Below are 22,157 nucleotides of genomic sequence, written 5' to 3'. Positions count from 1 at the left end.
TTTTGTATGAGCATTCAGTTATCTTAAAAGACACTTGTCCTTATTTTGAGGAGATAATACATAAAGAAGCATATTCTAAAAATGATAACTCTATCCATTGGGCTTTCTATTCTTAGTTCTTCTCCTCAAATAATCAAATGATCCAGATTTTTCAAGAAGACATGTTAGAAGGGCGATTTTCAGATAATCAAAGAATGCTGTGTAGCATTCTGAGAATTAAGACTGAAAGAAGAATGTGGATACTAAAAAGAAACTATCAAGACAAAACATTAGTGATTTTTAAAAAACAGTGGACAATCTCAAAACCTGCAAGACCTACTACTAAAATGAGAAACATACTGACCATAAGATATAGGGCTCTTCTGAGATAAGGAAAGAAAGGGATACAGAAAAACACAGCTAACTAAGGGGAAAAAAAAAATCACTTCTTCTTTTTTTTTTTTTTTTTAAATGCAGGATTACAGAACTGCTTAAGGACCCTCTTTCTATTCCCTTATTTACATTACTTGCTAAAGCTAAAATGCAAATAGGTGACAACGTGCAATCTCTTTCTAAAAAAAGTTTCTGAATTTCTATATGTTATTTTCACAATGTTATAATTTCCTTTAATATGTAAGAAAATTTTTCTTTTTGAACACAAGCATTTATAACTTTGAAAATTTTAATTAATGATACAATTTCAAAGATGCCAAGACACCTATTGCAATTTAAAAACAAATTAAGAGCTGTTAAGTAGAAAGTTTCTGTTAAATTTAGAGTGTGGATTTTTGCACCCTTTTTATATTTCAAGTGGATTAACCCCTTAGGTATATTGTACTAAAAACAAAAAAATTATACTTCTTGCCTAATACCCAGTTAACAAAACAAAAATAATTTAATTTATTTAAAAAAAAAGGGGAGCAAATTCTTATCCTACATAAATGTATTTCATAAATTTTAAGGGGTTAATCACTAGTTAGAAGACATGCTGTGTCCACACTATTTTATGATTAAAAGTTAATGGGAATATATTAATTTAAATTAACATGGTTATGTAAAATACATAATCCACCCACAACCATTTAAAAACTAGTGTGAACACTGCTCAATTCTGGAATAGACAAAGACAAAACAAACAAAACAGCCACACAAAGGACAATAAATGCCAGACTCTGCATCCAAAATCCCTCCTTAATCAAATGGCAGGTGTGACACTGAGCTTTTGAAAACCTTGGTCAAAAATCCTTCCGATGTCTTGGCAGCAACCCCTGACAGGAATCAATTCCCTCTGCTAGAAGGCTTTGGACCGGGCCTGATAAGCTACAGGTGGAAAAAAACACACACATACTTGACTTGCTGCAGAGAAGACACTGTAGCAAGGGTTAGAGCATTTCCAACATTTCAAGCTTCAAGTCAATAGTGTTTAACTGTCAAACACAGTACCATAAAGTAGATCTGACATGCGTTTAACAGTTATTTGGGCAATTTAATAATTTTTAAAAAATAATTGAAAAATAATTTTTGGTATTAAACAGGACCATTAAAGAGCTACCACACTGCACAAGGCACAAGTCTCAAGACTTATAATTGTTCTTCCGGCAAAGCCTTCCTTACCCCCTGTACTAACTCCCCAAAGCAAGCTATAGGCTTTAAGTGATTTTAAGACACAGAGCATTGGGAGCTGCAGTGAGAGAGAATACATACCGTTATTCTGCAGCAAGAAAGAAGCAATCTTCATAATGAAGCTAAAGACATAGTTTACTGCAGTTATCTGCAGCAAGGAACACTCTATCAATGTTTCTATACTTTTTGCACATCCAACTTTTCAGCTCAGTGTCTTGAAGTAAAATCTTCTAGTTTTGGGCTGATCATTTCTCTCACCAGAGTATTTATGAAATCCAGAACAGTAATTCTAACTCAATTCTGGGTCAGACAAAAATATAATTTTGTTTCCTTTAGAAGGAATAGGTTATCAAAGACTCTACTACAAATGTGGTATGAACTTTAGACTTCTGCAACATAATGAAGTAACCTGGTACTGCATAAATTTAAGGCTAAATGTAATTGGATAAGATGTGCTCTGAAATAGTATAATTTCATTCTAAGTATAACAGCTTTTATCTTATTAGAAGATTTTTCAAATCCTAAGGGTCATATGTTGCATATGAATTGAATAGATCGACTCAGGAACTGTTTTTTCCCCCAGCATATCCATAGTCAGACCTTCAATGGAAACTCATGTTCATATAAAAGATCCTTTACACAAAACCCAATTATTTTTAAGATGCAAAGCTTATACAACATACAAGTCCTGATATGATATATATGTGAAGTATGCAAGATTAGACATGCCTCCCAATGACCACATTTTAAATTAAGTGTTCTCTTTCTGGGTTGTGGAAAAGCCCAGTGCCTTTAAAAAAAAATGCTTTGCTGTAAGAAAACAAATTTAAAGGGACAGTAACTAAGAGCCTACTGATACTATGTTAAACAATTTTAGTATTTAATATACAGTATTCTTTTCTATCTGTATCACAAAGAAATATTAGTGTAGACTATATAACTTCATACTCAACAAGTTAAGATGTACAAAAACAACATGAAAGGAAACAAAGTAAATTTTATCTGACCCATAAAACAACAGAACCAACATTAGGCAGACACTGACCATGCTTTTTGGCTTAAAAGCTTTTGAAGCTTTGAAAATGTTACAGAACAGTCCCTAAAGCAACATTGCTGGCACCAGCAGGATTTCATATTCTACAATTGTAAAGTAAGTTTAAAAATCCTGTACTGTACTATAACTTACTAAGCCTACACCATTTATTTTTCAGTATCTCTAGTATAATAATATTGGGTTTAAATGCCCAAATCTATGTGCATTAGGATGCTCTGCATTCATGAAAACTCTCCAAACCAAAGAGCAACCTCAGAGAACTAGAAATATTTACCTCAGGACAAGCCAAATCCATGATTACACATATAACAATGCCTCTTAAAACATATTACAAGTATATAACCAATTTTATTTGAAACTCTCGTCTTTTTTAAGACAAGGCAAGAACAAGGAACTTCTTAACAGAAGTTAAATTTGTGGCCCTTTACTACCAACATTTAATTTTTTTCATGTGTCCATTATGTCAGCAAGAATAATTTTGAACTTTTTTTTTTCCAGAAATCTGAGGTTAGCAAGAAAAGAAAAAAATCAAGAAAGTCAATAATACCATGAGTGTTTCATATAAAAGTACATTACTAAAAAGAGCATTTACTTTCTGGGAAATGATCTTATTAAGCAAAACTGGTTGCTACTTAAGTCAAATCTATCAAATTCATATGTAATGCCAGCATGTTGCCTTCTAGGGCTTAATGCCATCTTAAAGAGTAGGTAAATGAAAAAAAGTTAATAGAAAAGTAGAATGTTTAATGGCTTTCCAACCTCCTTCCCTCATGTTCTCTTCTCGAATAATTGGAGATGTCAGGGTGATAGTGACTTGCATTTTGGGTTCCACACATGAATTCAAAATTATTGCCGCTTCAGACACAGCACATTTTATATCATACTTCTCAGGACTTATAACCTATGTAATGAAGAGCACAAAAAATTAGCTGGACTTTTATATTATCAGACAAAGCAGTTTCATTATGGCTCTTTCATTTTCTCACCATCTCAAGTATTTTTACTTATTTTTAAAAGTTGTTTATTTTTTAAAAAGTCATCTTTATACCCAACATGGGGCTCAAACTTAAAACCTGAAGATCAAGAGTCACGTGCTCTACTGACAGAACTAGTCAGGGCCCTACCTCAATCCTTTTATAAGGAGTAGATAATATACTTCTCCTCTAAGAAGCCTTACAATAATCCAAGTATCATTCATCTCTTACTATACTTTCCTTTTACAGTTCTTTATTGAGCTAGTATTTACCATTATTTGTATCGGGAGTTATTTGTATATGTCCCTCTTAGATTATAAATTCTTGAATAGAAGAAACACTGCTGTGTTTACTACTATACCTTCAAATTGCATCTGGGTAGTTAAGTTCTTCTACATCTGCAGAATTTGAATGAAACTAAATAGATCCTTGAATTCAACCATTCCCACTGTATGTACATTGTGAAATCAACACATCTATACATCATAATTGGAGAGCAAAAAGTCTTGATTAAGATCCAGAAAAACCAAGATTCACTGTAATTTGATAGATATAGATAAGCCGCAGTTTCCACTGTAATTTGATATAGATAAGCCCCAGCTTCTATGAATGAATGCTTTACAGAAATTACATTGAGTGTTTATAGTACAATATGTAAGTTCAAATTCCATCTATTACTTTACCAGTGTTGTGAATATGGGCAAATTATTTAACTCCTCTACCCTGTTTCTGTAAAATGGGGACAGAAATTGTTACCTAACCTGAGGAACTAAATGAATTAACTATATAAAGCCTTAAAACAGTGCCTGGTTGGGGCACTTAGTCAGCTAAGTCTTTGACTTTGGCTCAGGTCATGATCTGGGGGTCTTGGGATTGAGCCCCATCTTGGGGCTTGTGCTCAGCGGGGATGTGCCTGAGATTCTCCCTCTGCACCTCCCCTCCCCTAACTCGTGTGCTCTTCCTCAAATAAATAAATAAAATCTTAAAACAACAACAACAACAACAAAACAGTGCCTGGTACATACTAAGTACTATATAAATGTCACCTATAACAATGATGATGAAGAATTTTTTTTATTCCCTTGTATAGTAAGTACAGTCTGATTTGGAAAGGGTATTTTGCTTTTAGTCTAACTGCTTATTTCCTTAGGATATATTTCCCTACTTCGTAGTTTTATTAAGCATCTTTTTTTTCCCCCCAGATTTTATCTATTTATTTGACAGAGAGAGACACAGAGAGATCATCAGGCAAGGGGAGTGGGAGGGGGAGAAGCAGGCTTCCAGCAGGGCAGGGAGCCCAATGGTCACTGGGATCATGACCTGAGCCAAAGGTAGATGCTTAATGACTGAGCCACCCAGGTGCCCCCAAGCATCGCAATTAAGATCAAGGTATTTCTAGCAAATTATGTAATTCTCTCAAGGCCCTCAACACCCACCTCCCCTCATATCCAACTGCCCTAGCAGCCTCAACAGAGGGATAAAAAGCAGACACACAATGCCAATTCTTCTGGTTCCTAGCACTTAAAAGACTCAACCACAACGAGAAATTTCTTATCTGGAACAATGGGAACATAAAGCAAACAACATTAAGTGTTAGCTGTCAGAGCTTAAGTTCCACACTGTGGTTCACTATCCCTTTTGCTACCAGTTGCTCTGCTGTAGTCAGGTACTATTTATTCTGACTCACTGCTGTAGAATACACATGACCAATGAAATGTCAATCCTTGGATTTAGAATACCTAATTAATTTTTTTTTTTTTAAAGATTTTATTTATTTATTTGAGAGAGAGAGACAGTGAGAGAGAGCATGAGCGAGGAGAAGGTCAGAGAGCGAAGCAGACTCCCCATGGAGCTGGGAGCCTGATGCGGGACTCGATCCCGGGACTCCAGGATCACGCCCTGAGCCGGAGGCAGTCGTCCAACCAACTGCGCCACCCAGGCGTCCCCCTAATTAATTTTTAAAACCAAAAGGGTTTTGAAATAAATTATATACATTAAATTATTCAAGAAATATATTTCTTTAAAAATTTATTTTAGGGGCACCTGGGTAGCTCAGTGGGTTAAAGCCTCTGCCTTCGGCTCAGGTCATGATCTCAGGGTCCTGGGATTGAGCCCCACATCGGGCTCACCGCTCAGCAGGAAGCCTGCTTCCCTCTCTCTCTCTGCTTGCCTCTCTGCCTACTTGTGATCTCCATCTGTCAAATAAATAAAATCTTTAAAAAAATTTTTATTTTATTTAGAGAGAGAGAGAGAGAGAGAGGGAGTGTGCCGGGGTGGCTGAGTGTGTGCTGGGGGTGGGGGGAGGCAGAAGGAGAGGAGGGAGAGTCTTAAACAGACTCTATGCTGAGGGCTGAGCCCAATGTGGGCCTTGATCTCAAGACCCAAGCCAAAACCAAGAGCTGGACATTTGACTGTATCATCCAGGTTCCCCAAGGAGTATTTACTTTAAATCCCAATCTGAGATTATGAGACTAATGTGTAACATTTTCTAGAATTCAAACTTAAAAAGTTTGCTTTTGTAAGACCAAAAAGGGGATATTCTACTAATTGTGAATTGCCATGATTTGCTGGACAAAGATAGAATTCCTATCATTATAAAGACAGAAAAAGAAAAATCCCAGTAAGACCAGGGAAATTCAAATTAGACTATTTCTTACTACATTTTATTAAAAACATGTATTCAACTAAACAGGCGAGAGGTTCACAGATTTTAAAAATTCAAGTTTGCTACACAGGGGTTTTGTTTTTAACAAAAAAAAGAAAAAGAAAAACCATTTTCTGTCAACAACTGCCTTCTCTCTTAAGCTTCAAATCTTGGAAAAAAAAAAAAAAACCAGGATGAGGACATGTGCTATAATTTTACATTTTTAAATAAATTAGTAAGATGGCTTCATGTCAAATATAAGCACTATAAAACCTAAAAAAGCAAACTAGAAAATAGTCCTACCAATTTGCACAACGAAGCAAAACAACAACAACAACAACAAACACCCCCCCCAAAAACAAAACAAAACAAAAAAAACACCCTCAAAAGGGAAAGTCAAGCCAAAAATTTAAAGGCTGGCTTGGGTTTAGGCTGAAGCACAGTTAGTCCTGCCAAAAACTTCTGAACCAGACAAGGGGTAAAAATGAACATTTCCATAATACTTACAGCAAGCTGTTTGGGTAGGTTTTCTGCAATACGGCTTAATAATGTCTTTGAAGGTTTCTCGGAGCACAGCAAAACAAGGTTGACATTTCTATCTCCTCGGAGAAGTAATCCTTTTGCCAATACTCCCACTCGCAAAACTCCTTTTAAAGCTCTGCAGTGAAATCAAATTATATTATGACATTTGTCTTCCCAGCCACAGCCATGATAATCTCTAAATATATAATAGTAAATTAAACAATTGTATGCTATCAACTACAGTTTAAAAATATTTAATATTTTTATTTATTCATTTTTTAAAATATTTTTTATTTTATTTGACAGAGAGAGAGAGAGAGAGAGATCACAAGTAGGCAAAGAGACAGGCAGAGAGAGGGGGAAGCAGGCTCCCTGCTGAGCAGGGAGCCCGATGCAGGGCTCGATCCGAGGACCCTGAGATCACGACCTGAGCCGAAGGCAAGAGGCTTAACCCACTGAGCCACCCAGGCACCCCCAATATTTAATATTTTTAAGAAGCAGCCTTCATTTAGATAAGATATATAGATAAATAAATCAAAAACTAAGATCTCACGGGATCTTTTGTCTCACAGGACAATTTCAAAGAATATTAACATCTCTGTGTCTCATTTTACAAATCAGAATTAAGAGTCATGGTTCCTTATTTTAAAATCTCATGACCCTGAGACCGAGACCTGAGCTAAGATCAAGAGTTGAATGCTGGGGCACCTGGGTGGCTCAGTGGGTTAAAGCCTCTGCCTTCGGCTCAGGTTGTGATCCCAGGGTCCTGGAATCGAGCCCTGCATCGGGCTCTCCACTTAGCAGGGAGCCTGCTTCCTTCTCTCTCTCAGCCTGCCTCTCTGACTACTTGTGACCTCTCTGTCAAATAAATTAAAAAAAAAAAGAGTTGAATGCTTAACTGTCTGAGGCACCCAAGTGCCCCAAGAGTCATGTTTAATGTAATGTAAAAATATTTCCAAATAGTAAAAGGAAAAATCACAACGTAAAACTTGGTATGAAAGATGTTTCCAAGTGTGCCTGTGTGGCTTAGTTGGTTAAGTATCTGACTCTTGATCTTACGGTAATGAGTTTAAGCCCTGTGTTGGGCTCCACAGTGGGCCTGAGCTTACCTAAAAAAAAAAAACAGTTTCCAAAGCTTAAGTTTCTTCATGCTTTATGGTCAACGAACTAAGGAAACAAATTGCTAAAATAAGGACTGAATGTGGGACAGAAACAACAAAGGAAAACTGAAGAGCAGCTGAATGCAATTATGGAGGCGGCTTTGAAAAAAAGACTCAAAATAGTTTTATATAAATTAAAATAAAATTAGTAAAATCACAAGGTTGGAGATTTTAACTGTGTTATTTATTTTAGCAAAAAGCAGCTAAATGCATTAAATATCTACCCAAAAAAGACATGTATATTCACACCAGAGAATTTTTAGTCTTTGTAACTTTTTATTTCAAGTATAAGAAGTACATGGAAAGAAAAACAAAAAATAAGCAAGTAACTCTGAAAACACACCTGTCTTTACCTCCCTCTTTCTTATCATCTCCCTCTTTGCTCTTGCTCTTCTCATGTTCAGACAAACTGTCTGAAACAAGTTTTAAAGCACGTTCAGTGATAGAAACGATTTTCTGAACTGCCTGTAATTCTTCTTCAGTTGGATAAATGGTTGCGTGTTTTGTCATTACATAACGGTCATCAGATGAATCAGGACGACGTAATGGCTAGAGAAAAAAAGTTACTTCATTTAAAAGCAATGTTTCCTGGGCAAAAATAAACATATTTTTCATCTACATGTATGTTTGTCATATCTTTTTAATAAAGTCAACTATGCAAAATGTCCACTTAAAATATCTTCCCCTTTTCTACTTCAGTAAAAACAAAACTGCAACTTTGGAAAAGTTATACTATCAAGAGTTGGATGCTTGTGTATGTATGCATTTGCTTATCTCTGTATGTACACATGCTCTGCCTGAACACCGTATCTAAAGTTATGGAAATACTTCTTATTCAACTTTAAAGACTGTTGATTGTGAAAATTTTTTTGACTTTGATAAAACAGGTCTTACAAATGCTTGTTCTGTGTAAAGATAAATGAGAAAGAGAGTAAGTTAAAGAGGAGGACTTTGCTGTTTCTCCTAAATGCTCTCTGGAAAACAACAAAAAATTCTCTAGTTTTGTAGTCTAAACTTCTATGGAATGCTCTTCATAAGCTGGTGTCTCTTCGCTTACACAGCTTCTATGGAACACAAAGCTCAAGATGCATTATCTTTCCTACACTTTTCCTAGTACATCAACTGTGATGCTCAAGTGGAACCATTTACATACCCCTTATCCTGCACTCAATTCAGAAGCAGTAGCAGGTTTTAGATGGTCAGGTTTTGAAGAAGGAAAGAAGATTCTCAACAACAGGGAATGGGAAGGCAAAGCAGCTGCCTTCAAAAGTGGTTGCTCTTGCAAATGTCAAGAAAAACAAAGGAAAGAAAATCTCTAATTTTAAAGAACACTTGACAGAACAAAAGCTCTGCTCCTGTTTAGCTTTTACTGAAGGTTAAGAAAAATTCATGGACACTCTATGAAGTCCTTTATAAGACATGAGTTAGAAGCTATAATAAAAGGAGGAAAAACTCTAAATCAGATGAAAAACTTATACTGACATTATGAGACTATTAAATCTAAGAATTAGTTTCCCCAAAATGTTATCTTCTAAAGCTGAATCAATCTTAACACTTTTATCCCCTAAGTAAATTATGTGTACACTTACTGCAGGCCCCTGTGGCTGAGGAGGCATGCCTGGTCGAACTCCCAGAAGGCCTAATGGGCCTGGGGGACCATGAGGATAGCCTCCATCAGGCATTCGGCGGCGATCATCCCAATGGTGTTGTTCTTCCTCCATTCTTCTCCAATACATGTCCTCTTCATAACGTCTGAAAACAGAGAATGGTATTACAAACCTTATTACAAGAAAAATACAACCCAAGAACTTACATCAATAATGACAAAAAATGCAATTAAAAAAACTGTCCCACATCAGCTTAGCTAATACCTGCCTTTTTCCCTAGTGTAACTAATATCCTTTATTTGCTTTAAAAATCTACAAATAGATGAGAGTATGAGTGAAAAGAGGTGAGAAAACAAAGAGAAAAGCAACACAAAATTTCTTAGCCTGATGTCAAAGCCAAAGGAACAAACACTAGAAACCTCAGAGATTCCTTCAATCTCTACTTCTTTAAGATATTGTAAACTTAAATGCCTACCTACAGTGGCTGGACCAGTAATGTGTGTCAATGAAAAACCTGAAGCACACATTCAGGAATTTTCTTCCTGTCTACAGAAATGTGCTCCCTCCTATTTTCTATGTAGCGAGAACCTCTTAAGACTATTTTTAATTTCCCCATTTATGATACCGGCATACACAGATTTGTCTACTGAGGAAAAACAACAGTGCGAGACAGTGATGAATGGCAACTCACATTCTGTCTCATTTGTGGGGAAATATTAAGGTTGGGGAGGACTATGGTCAAGTAGAAAGCACGTCTGTTATCTAGCATTTAAATAAAAATTTGAAGGTGGGGGGAGAAAGTACATGTTCTGGCTAAAGAGAACAGCTGTTACTCAGCCCCAATTAATTAATGCCATAAGGGAATACAGGGTTCCAATCTCAAGATCATCAGGATTTTAATATTTTTCAGAATCTTTAGTGTTGGTTCAAATTAAAAATACTATGTGTATCAAATGAAAACCTCCATGGGCTGAACCTGGACTGTGGGCAGCTATTGTATAACTTCTGCTTTAATGGTCATTTTCAGAATCTAATTTCTTTTTTACTACCCCACTCTCACTTCTGTCTTTATTTTCAGCTTCAAACTAGGATACTGGTAACTACGAAGAGAAATTATGTTTCTGACATTAATTTTGATAGGAATAAGTTTTACTAGACAAATTTGTTTAATGTAAAAGAAAGAAGCACACTTCTCCAAAATCAAAAACAAAAAAACCCAAACCCACGTATGCTTCCCATGTAGCTCTTTAGAAACTACCAATTTCCTCAGATTGGGAATAAGCAGTGCTTTTTTGGGTCATCTGACTTAGAAGTAGTATAGAAACACAATTCTCTGTTATTTAGGCCTTGAGAGAAAATGAATAACAGGTTGAAGGCTTTGAAAAACTATACTCATCCAGTTTTGAATAGTTTATTGTTATTATTGAACACAAATGTTTAAGTTATGTAAGGGCAGGGATTTTTATCCATTGTTTACCAATTCATACTCAGTACCTAACACACTACATGCAATTTTCTAGCACATCATAGGTGCTTAATAAATATTTGATATATCAACAAAAGAGGAAAAGTTCCATATCTAAGTACAGAGTTTCAAATGCATTTCAAAGGCCGATTATTCACAAAAAATGAGACTGATATATTTAAACATATTAAAAAGTAAAAACCAATACATAACAGTTAAAACTATCTGAAGATAACACATTAATAATAGGTTAATAGCTACAATATAGTGTCTGTACAAAATAAGTTAAGTAAAATAAATAAATAAATAAAACCCAGGCAATTTACAAGAGGAAATGTAAATGTTCAAACATGTAATAAAATTCAGTATGTGAAATAAAAAGTGGTTGACAAGGATGTGGAGAAAAAGGAACCCTTGTACAATGCTGGTGGAAATGTAAACTGGTGCAGCCAAGGTGGAAAACATTAAAAATAAAAATATCTTATGATCCAATAACTCAACTACTGTATAACTAACCAAAGAAACTGAAAATACTAATTTAAGAAGATACATGCACATCTATGTTTACTGAAGTATTATTTATAATAGCCAAAATATGTAAGCAACCTAAGTGTCCACTGATGGACAAACAGGTAAGGAAGATGTGGATGGACACACACTGGAATATTATGCAGCTGTAAGAGAAGATGAGATCATGCCATCTGCAACAACATGGATGGACCAGAAAGTATTATGCTAAAAATAAGTCAGACTGAGAAAGACAAATATATGATTACTCTCATATGTGGAATCTTAAAAAACAAGTAAGCAAACAAACAAGCAAAATATAGAGAACTGATATAAATACAGAGAACTGATGTTTGCTACAGGGAAGGGGCGTGAGGGGATGGGCAAAATGAGTGAAGGGGAGTAGAAGATCTGAGCTTCCAATTATGAAATGAGTAAGTCACAGAGGCATAATATAAGGAATATAGTCAGTGATAATGTTAACAGTGTCGTCTGGGGACAGATGGTAGCTACATGTGTGGTGGGCACGTATGAAGTATCAACTTACTAATCAGAATGTTGTACACCTAAAACTAATGTATTGTGTGTCAACTATATTCAAAGAAGCTTTAGAAAATTTGCCAGAAATATAATTATAATTCAAACTGAACTGAAACAAATTTGAAAAGATTTACCTTTCCTATCCCAAATTTCAAATTTGAAAACAAAACCCAACCAACCAAAAACGGATTTCATATTTCTCTCTCTCATTGGCAGAGAACTTTAATGTTGTAGCAGCAATTTTCAAAGTGTGGCCCAAGGACTCCAGATGGTCCCTGAGGCCCTGTCAGGGGATCTATGTCTTAATATTAAGACATCATACACCTCTTCCATTCTTACTCTCTTTTGAATGTATAGTGGCGTTATCCAGAGGCAGAATGTGGTATTGCAACAAAATGAACACAGAAGCACACATGAGAATCATGCTGCCTTCTTTTAAGCAAGACATTTAAAGGGATCTGCAAAAATGTCAAACAGTATCATTCACACAATTCTGGTGAAGAAATAGTTTAAGATTAATTTTTCACCAAGTTATATTTATTAAATATATGCAATGTAATATAATTAGTCAATTTGTTTATATACATATTTTTAAAGATTTTGAGAGAGAGAATGAAACAGAGTGGGTGAGCACAAGAGGTGGGGAGGGGCAGAGGGAGAAAAGCAGACTCTCCACTTAGCACGGAGCCTGATGTGGGACTTGATCCCCGGACTCCAGGATCATGATCTGAGCCAAAGGCAGCCGCTTAACCAACTGAGCCACCCAGGCACCCAATACTTTATATTTTAACAAATATAATTAAAATGTCATTCTTAAATGAATTCATAAATATTAAGCTTCTCAGTTTTAATTTTTAATACAGTGAAATCTTGACAGCTATAACCCATATAAACAAAAACTATTTGGAGTCTTTAATAATTACTGAGTATAAAGGGTCCTGAAACTCAACTGAGTTTATCTTTAATATTATTCTTCAACTATATCTTCAATTATTATCTTCAATAATTATATCTTCAATTATTATCTTCAGTAATAATGGAGTATAAAGGGGTCCTGAAACCAAAATATCTGAAAATAATTGAAGTTCGAGTACTCAGTATATGCAGAAGCATGGGTTTCCTTCAAACAAATATTTCTATTTCTAGAAATATTATTATTACCAACATAAAGTCATAATTTATGCAATAATATAGCCTCAAGCATGGTCAATGTAATAACCATGATACAGAAACACTGGAAACAACCCAAGTATCTAACAGAGGAGGACACGCTATAAAGAAAATTACACATCCATATAAGAGAATACTATGCCGTCACAAAAAAAGAAAATAATCCTAGCTTAATTTTTATTTTTTTAAAAGATTTTATTTATTTATTTGACAGAGAGAAAGATCACAAGTAGGCAGAGAGAGGGGGAAGCAGGCTCCCCGCTAAGCAGAGAGCCGGACGCGGAACTCGATCCCAGGACCCTGAGATCATGACCTGAGCCGAAGGCAGTGACTTAACCCACTGAGCCACCCAGGCGCCCTCCTAGCATAATTTTTAAAGTGGCATATAAATGAAAAAAAGTGAATTATAAAATGTGTACAGGGGTGCCTGGGTGGCTCAGTTGGTTAAGTATCTGCCTTTGGCTCAGGTCATGATCCCAGGTGCTGGGACTGAGCCTGTCACTGGGCTCCCTGCCCTGGCAGGGAGCCTGATTCTCCCTCTCTCACTCCCCCTGCTTGTGCTCTGTCAAATAAATAAAAAAACTTAAAAAAAAAAAAAAAAAAAAAAAGAAAGTGTACATTATGCTTATTTTCTGAAATCTATATCCGTATAGATATATTTAAAGTATTTTATTCATTTGACAGAGAGTGAGTGAGTATATACACAAGCAGGCAGTGTTGAGAGGGAGAAGCAGGCTTCACACTGAGCGGGGAGCCCAATGTGGAGTTCAATCCCATGACCTGGAGCCCCTGAAATAATGTTTTATTTATTTATTTAAAAAAATTTTTTTGAATTTATTTATTTGACAGAGATCATAAGTAGGCAGAGAGGCAGGAGAGAGAGAGGAGGAAGCAGGCTCCCTGCTGAGCAGAGAGCCCGATGTGGTGCTTGATCCCAGGACCCTGAGACCATGACCTGAGCCGAAGGCAGAGGCTTTAACCCACTGAGCCACCCAGGCGCCCCAATATATTTTAAAACTTGTACAAATACTCCTAGCAGCAGTATTCATGACACCCCAAAAGTGGAAACAACGCAAATGTCCATCAACTGATAAACGAACAATGTTACACATTCTTATGATGGAATATTATTAAGCCATGAAACAAAGTAGTTATATGCTAAAACATGCACGAATCTTAAAAACATGGTGAAGTGAAAGCAGGCAGACAAAAAACACCATATATCGTATGATTCCATTTATATGAAATCTCCAGAATAAATCTAAAGATTTATTCATTTGAAGGGGGGGTGGAGTACACAGAGAGAGAGGGAGAAGCAAACTCCCCGCTAAGCAAAGAGCCCAATGGAGAACTTAATCCCTGGAATCATGACCTACGCTGAAGGCAGATGCTTAACCAACCGAGCCACACAGGTATCCCCAGAATAAGTCTACAGACAGACAGTATATTGTGGTTGCCCAGGGGTATATGTAGGGGTTGGGGGAAAATAGGGAGTGACTACCAATGGGTTTGTGGTTTCTTCTGGAGAGGGTGACAAAAATGTTTCTAAAATTGACTGTGATGAAGGCTGTACAACTCTGTGAAACTCTGTGAATATTACTTAAAAACCACTGAACAGTACCATTTAATTTTTTCAAGTAACCTCCAAACCCAATGTGGGGCTTGAACTCATGACCCTGAAATCAAGAGTCACATGCTCTACTGACTAAGCCAGCTGAGTGCCCCTGAATTATATTATTTAAGGATATGCTGGGGCACCTAGGTGGCTCAGAAAGTTAAGCACTTGACTCTCTGATCTGGGCTCAGGTCATGATTTCAGGGTTGTGAGATCAAGCCCCATATGGGTATCTGCACTGGGCATGGAGGCCACTTAAGACACACTCTCTTCCCCTCTATGCCTCTCCCCAGCTTGCATGCACTCTCTCTCTCTCTCTCTCTCTCAAAAAAAAAAAAAAAAAAAAAAGTCATCAGTTATATCAATAAAACCAAACATTAACATATCTCTGGAAGACATGTTTTCTCTTTTCGCTTTCCCTATAGCCTCAAGCTTTTATGATAGATATTTCTTTTTAAAAAGCACACAATTTTGTCTAAAATCTACTAGATCCTATACTCATGGTATTTCTACCATGTAACCAAATGTTCTATTTTGTTTTAACTGAGACATTTATTTAAAATATTAAACTATTCTGGGGTACCTGGCTGGCTCAGTCAGTAAAGCAGGTGACTCTTGATCTTGGGTTTTTGAGTTTAAACCCCACACGAAGTGGAGTACAGTTTATTTAAAAAAAAAAAAAACAACAAAAAACTATATATAATTTAACTATTTCTTCATGCACTTAATCTATGTAAGATACCACTTATACTTAATATATATAAGATACCACCAAGGCCACAGTCAAATACTAGAATAGCCAATAACTTAATTGTAATGCATTTCTTTTCTATATCTAGGATCTTCCTGAAAAGTGAAAACTTAAGTACATCAAATAATCTGGACTGCTTTGAATAGGAGTCACTCAGAATAGCTAAGCGTTTTAGAAAGGCCGAACCACTGTCTATCATGGTACTAAAAGTTAAAGATACTACCTCATTTCCATTCTCCAGCGTTCTTCTTCTTCTCGTCTTCGCCAATACTCTTCTTTCTGCATTTGCTTCCTCATTTTCTCTTCTTGAATCTTTCTGGCTCGAATACTGGGCTTTACTTCTACTTGCAAATCTGGATTTACTTTTTTCTGTCAATACAGACATTTAAAAAATCAGTGGGACCTCTAATAATCTACACATATTATTCACCAGACAATCCCCCATATTCTTTCATCATAGAAGTTTTCAGTTGCAAATTTTTCACTGTAAGAGTAAAATCAGTACAATAAGTAATTCCTCTAATACAAGAGGAAAGATTCAGAATACATTAATAAACATTCTTCTTTCCCTCCCACCCCTAAATTCTTAATTGTCTACATTTACAATGACATACTTAGTATCTAAAAAGTACAAACTAACCAATGGAAGAAATCCTTCCTGAACTAATGGATATTTCATTTTCCTTTACTTGTTTGTAAGCAGATGATTCTAAATGTCTGACTGTGAAGGTTAAAGAACAGACTATTTTAATTTTCACCACCTCTTTGTTTAGAAGGGAAAATATGAATCTAGTGCATTAGTCTAGGCTAATTAAAAACTTTTTTTTCTAAAGATTTTATTTATTTATTTGACAGACAGAGATCACAAGCAGGTAGAGAGGGAGGCAGAGAGAGAGAGAGGAGGAAGCAGGCTCCCTGCTGAGCAGAGAGCCTGATGTGGGACTCAATCCCAGGACCCTGAGATCATGACCTGAGCCGAAGGCAGAGGCTTAACCCTCTGAGCCACCCAGGCGCCAGGCTAATTAAAAACTTTAAATGATGTGGATTTAACTTAACATCTGAAGTGTTTTCAATGAGGAAGTCCTCATCTTAAAATTCATTTTAGTGGGAATTTTACCAAGACAAAGAAGGTAAATAGATGGAGACCTAATACTTCTTTCAAAATACTTTATGTAAAGCAATTATTTATATATACATGATTACTTGATCCAGGCAATGTTACTTTCACTAAAAATGATCAAATATGGTCATACTCTTCTTGACTAAGTATAAAAAACTAATCAATAAAAACCAAACATCTGAATGTAAGACATGACATGCTAATGTTAGCATACAGTTCATGAACTGAGTTATATTTAGATATTTTGTTTCCTATGGAAAAGGTTCCAAGCTGTGTTTAAAAAAATAAAAAGTAAAAAGACAAAAAAAAATTTTTTTAAGATGATTTTATTTATTTGAGAGAGACAGAGAGAGTGAGTAAAGAGGCATGAGAGCAGGGAGAGGCAGAGGGAGAAGCCGACTCCCCGATGAGCAGGAAGCCTGACGCAGGGCTCGCAGGACCCTGAGATCATGACCTGAGCTGAAGGCAGCTGCTTAATGGGCTGAGCCACCCAGGTGCTCCTGAAAATTTTTTCAAGAGGGGGAGGGGCAGAGGGATAAGGACTCTGAGATCGTGACCTAAGTTGCAATCAAGAACTAAACATTTAATTGACTGAACCGCCTGACAGTTGAAATCTTACTCACTTTATACTGAAGTCTGTGTCTTCGCCCTTTTAAGTGCATCTCCTTAGCATTGGGATCATTAAAACTGCACTCGCATAATTTACAATGGAATCGAATTACTTTTCCCTCATCATTTCGTACCTTGACATGGGAAAAAAGAATTCAAGAATCATTACGAAAATACTATAGTTGAAGACTTCATTCACAAACCCTCAGATTCTGTGATGAATATATGTAAACAATTAAATTTGCATGTATTTGCTTTTGATATTAACTTTAATTTCAATACCTTTATCTATGTGTAAACATTTAGATTTAAATGCAATTGGATAATAATTCTCTAATAAATTCTCTAATAAATAGTGAACAACTGCTACTGGCTAGTTATTGCTCTTGGAGATGGAAATAAGAGAATTAAAGACATTATTTTGGCATACAAGTTTCTGCAAAGCTTAAGATCTTATATATGTAACTTTATGGAAAATCAATGTCAATTTTTTCCCAAATGCACAACCAATTAGGAAGAGAAGTATAGGGTTATTAAGATGCCTGTAATGGATACTAGGTTCAAATTATTTGTGGAAGCTTTTAAGACTGGCTCTGAATCCAATTCTCTGAAGTTTTGGATTACTTAATTGAAAAATATCATTAAAGATTAAGGTGTCCTGGCCATATACATTTCTTTAGATAGCCAAACCTTACTCTCTTAAGATCTGACATTTTAAAATTGTGAACTACTTATAAACTATATTAATCCACTTTTCTATCTGGCAAAGACAACATAGTATGTAATTTTTGTTGATGGGAGGAAAAAAAATGAAGAACTATTTAACAAAAATCTACAATATGTTAGGAATTATTCTAGGTACTGTTATTTAATCTTCACAACTTTGGAAATATCCAAGTTTTATAGATCAGGACACTGACGCTCAGAGAATTTACATATGTTCTACAATACAGTGAAAATAAAGACTAGTGCTACACCATTCTATGGCGGGCTTTTTGCTAATAGCAAATATCTATCAGTCCCCTCCAATGTTCCCTCACTCCTCAATTTACTGAGTTTACCTATAAAACAAGAAGATTTCTAATCAAGCTTGACAAATCAAATAAACATGATCTGATAACTCAGCAACTTTAATTTTATACATGAAACTACATGACTGTCCGGAAAGAAATACTCTATTACTTTCTGGTTCACAATTTTTTTTTTTACTCTTTATATGCCAGATACTTGAAGGATATAAGAATGCCTACCAAACAAATAGAAAGTTATCTTCTATCACAGTGATGGTGTTGGTAGGAATAAAGTTAAAAAAAAAAAAAAATTACGATGTCACTTAGGCAAGCTTAAAGAGCAAGAAATTTATTTATTTGAGGGTGGAGGGGCAGAGGGAGAAGACCTTCAAGTGAACTCCCTGCTGAGTGTGGAGACCACCATGGGGCTTAATCTCACGACCCAAGCCAAAACCAAGAGTCAATCGCTTAACCGACCACCATCCAGGCGCCCCAAGGGCATGCTTTTTAAAAACTTTTAACAAAGATACCTGTGATATTCCTTTATAAGTAACCTAAATCTAATTTTACACATAAAGCATTCCTGCAACAAAATGACACTTTTTTTTGGCGTGGTGGTGGTGGTGGTGGGGTTGGCGGTGCAGAGGGAGAGAATCTTAAGCAAGCTCCATGCCTAGCACAGAGCCCAACATGGGGCTCAATCTCACAACCCTGAGATCACGACCTGAGCTCAAACTAAGAGTCGGACACTTAATCAATCAGATACTTAATCAACTGAGCCACCCAGGCGCCAAAAAAGTGACAGACTTCTTTCCTATACTAATCTCACAGTGATGGTATTCTCAAGTCAATACCTCCTCCACATAATCATGGCCCACGGGCTGCACATCACTCTGCAAAGCAGCAAGAGATGCAGGTGTGACTGGGTCTGAGACGGTGTCTGGCTTTACTTCTGGAATCTGTACAGAGGCTACAGGAGTGCTTTTAACACATTCGGTGCCTTTTAAGTCTTCTGTTTTATTTCCTGTTGACTGCAGCTTATTCCCACCTAGAGGAGCATAAAAGAATTATAGTAATTTTCATTTTTCTTTTGTAAATGTATAATCTGATACAAAAGAAATTTCAGATAAAGTTCTATTTTTTTCACCATCAGTCCAACTCCTGGTTGACATACAACAGAATTTTGAAGAACACATCAACCACTTGGCTTTTTTCTCCTGTTAATGAAATAGATACCTGGATTTCTTCCCTTCTCCTACAACCAATGATCCTGTCCCCACCATGACTCTCATAACAACAAATACCTAAAAGGGGACAGCAAGTAACTAAAAAGATAGGGTCTAAGCACAATTCATGTTTGTATCCCTAGTTCCCTCCCAAGCAACTGGGTGATAGGATATCACCCAGTCCTGATAATATAAGAATTAGATAATGTAGCTGCTTTTGAGGTACCAACAATTTAAGGGAAGATACAAATAAATACTATGTTAAGTGCTATAACAAGTAGGAACACAGTGAGGTGGGAATGCTTAAAAAAAAAAACAAACAAAAACAAACAAAAACCAAAAACCAAACCCCCACCCCCCCAAACAAAACAAACAAACAAAAAAGCCCACAGACCCTTTACTCTCTAACATGATCCAGTTAGCAAAGGCTTCACTAAGGGTGTGTCACTTGAGCTGGGCTTTTTTTTTTTTTTTAAAGATTTTATTTATTTATTTGACAGACAGAGATCACAAGTAGGCAGAGAAGCAGGCTCCATGGAGCACAGAGCCCGATGCGGGGCTCGATCCCAGGACCCGGGATCATAACCTGAGCCAAAGGCAGAAGCTTTAACCCACTGAGCCTCCCAGGTGTCCCTTGAGCTGGGCTTTAAAAGAAGACTAATTAGGTATGAATTTGGCCCAGAAGAAGGAAGAGAATGATGTCTAAATAGAATACCATACACAACAATATGAAGTTTAAAAGACTATGGTAAATTCAAGGAAGACATCAGCATCAATTACTATGTAGGCAGACGTGATGACACATTCAGACTATGAATTATCGAATGGATAATTAAGGAACATAGTTTTTTCCCATATGCAAGGAGAAGGCCACTGAAAAATTTTTAAGCAGGAGACTAGAACAATTTGACATGTATTTTAACAAAACGACTTTGATAAGCTTGGAGAGACTGTATGTGGTATAAAACAAAGCTCTGAGGAAGAGACTTTGAAGGCCTAACACAAGTCAGTAGCTATGAAGAAAAAACACATCTTTTTGTAGAAATACTATAATAACAGAAACAAAAGGACTAAGTAAACAACCGGAGACAATGAACAAGTAGAAATAATATCAGTAAAATTTTCCACGTGAAAAAAGCAGCAATTTGAAGAGATTACTTCACGACATTCTTGTGATGGAATCAGACACTGGATGCCCACAGAAACCCAAATAGATAATAACCAGGTAATTCCTACACCACAGCTTGAAAAGGTGGGAGTTTTGAGTTTGCCCAAGAGATTTTAAAGTTACTGCATAATGGAATGAATGAGACCACTTGTGAATACTGGGTGAGAAAAGTGAGATAAGAACTAGAATCAGAATTTTAGAAGCACCACCATTTAATGAACATGAAGGCGGGAGACCCAAAAGAGACACCTGAGAATGGGGTGGAGAGACACAGAAGAGACTTTAAGCTTTAAGGCACAGCAGTCAACTGTGTCAAATGTCAGAGGAATCACCAGTGTGAGACTGAAAACTGGTCACTGGATTTGGCAATTAGATCTTCGGTGACTTCTGAAAACAGTTTCAAAAGAGTAGAGTGCAAACAGTGGAACAGACTGAGGACTGGATAAGAAGTATAGAAGCAGATAAAGTAAGAATTAGGCTGCAGCATGGGGAGGATTACAGTAATGAGAAAATGTCTGGCTTTTTTATTTTGTGTTCTTTAATTTCTAAAGACTATGGAAGACACAGGTAAACCAAAGGAAGAAACCATTAGAAGATGAAGGACTGATTAAAAATTCAAGAGAAAAAAACAGGTATGTGATCAGTAAGACCCCAGAGAAGAAGGGGGTTGGGTACAAGAGCATAAAACAGAAGGGTTAGGCCTGGCATGGAGGAGAAACATCACTTTGACAGAGTTAGGAGAAACACAGAATCTTCAGTACTTGCCAACAAAGTTTATTTTGGGTGTAGATGTTTTCTTGGCAGCCATATTTGTAGGCACTGCTGATACTTTAGTGTTGGATGTGCTATTAAGAGACGAGTTTCCTGTAGTTGTAAGACCTTTCACTGAAGAAGTTGCAATTGATGAAGTATTCACAGTACAATTGCTTGCTGCAATGCTTGAGGGAGAGGCAGTCGGTTTTGAAGCAGACACAGCTGTTGAAGAAGTAGCTTGGCTAACAACGTTTGGTTCTGTTGAAGGAATGGGTTTACCAAGTTTTGTGTGTAATTTAACCACCTACAAAATAAAAGCACATTTGTGAGGAAACTCAAAAAGCACTGATTTTTAACTTTTTCTAAAAGAGTTTTTCTTTAGAATCAAGGAAATGGGTATTTATCATTTTAAATAAAAACCCTAAAAATATACACACACACATCCTCTGCTTTAAACAACATAAACTAAACAAAATCCAGTCCTTTTTTGAGAACTCTGTGAATACCCTTGGATGCTCTGAGCATGACAAGAGGAAAATAATCATACAACAAATTTCCAAGTGGAAGAATAAATTATCTAGTTTAATTCAAAGGGAAAAAGTCTCCAATCTTTCCCTCTTTAAGCACTGACTATTTGATGTTACCTTTATGTATATCAGC

The 22,157-nt window shown here is 36.3% G+C and overlaps 1 protein-coding gene across 3 annotated transcripts in view; it reads right to left on the bottom strand.

Moving 5' to 3' along the window:
- ZFR (zinc finger RNA binding protein) overlaps positions 1-22,157 on the bottom strand; it is an 86,457-nt gene that overhangs the window by 26,300 nt on the left and 38,000 nt on the right. For all 3 annotated transcript variants that reach the window (XM_044233135.1, XM_044233144.1, XM_044233153.1), the window contains 8 exons: positions 21,510-21,801; positions 19,205-19,398; positions 17,355-17,474; positions 15,835-15,980; positions 9,546-9,708; positions 8,300-8,505; positions 6,782-6,932; positions 3,416-3,557 (listed from right to left, as the gene is read on the bottom strand). In XM_044233135.1, the coding sequence (XP_044089070.1) occupies positions 3,416-3,557; positions 6,782-6,932; positions 8,300-8,505; positions 9,546-9,708; positions 15,835-15,980; positions 17,355-17,474; positions 19,205-19,398; positions 21,510-21,801 (1,414 nt within the window). The remainder of the gene's footprint in view (positions 1-3,415; positions 3,558-6,781; positions 6,933-8,299; positions 8,506-9,545; positions 9,709-15,834; positions 15,981-17,354; positions 17,475-19,204; positions 19,399-21,509; positions 21,802-22,157) is intronic.

Source organism: Neovison vison, chromosome 1, assembly GCF_020171115.1.
Source record: "Neovison vison isolate M4711 chromosome 1, ASM_NN_V1, whole genome shotgun sequence".
NCBI classification, from domain to species: domain Eukaryota; kingdom Metazoa; phylum Chordata; class Mammalia; order Carnivora; family Mustelidae; genus Neogale; species Neogale vison.
Note: the sequence above shows the minus strand (reverse complement) of the source record. Positions and strands in the feature narration are given on the sequence as shown.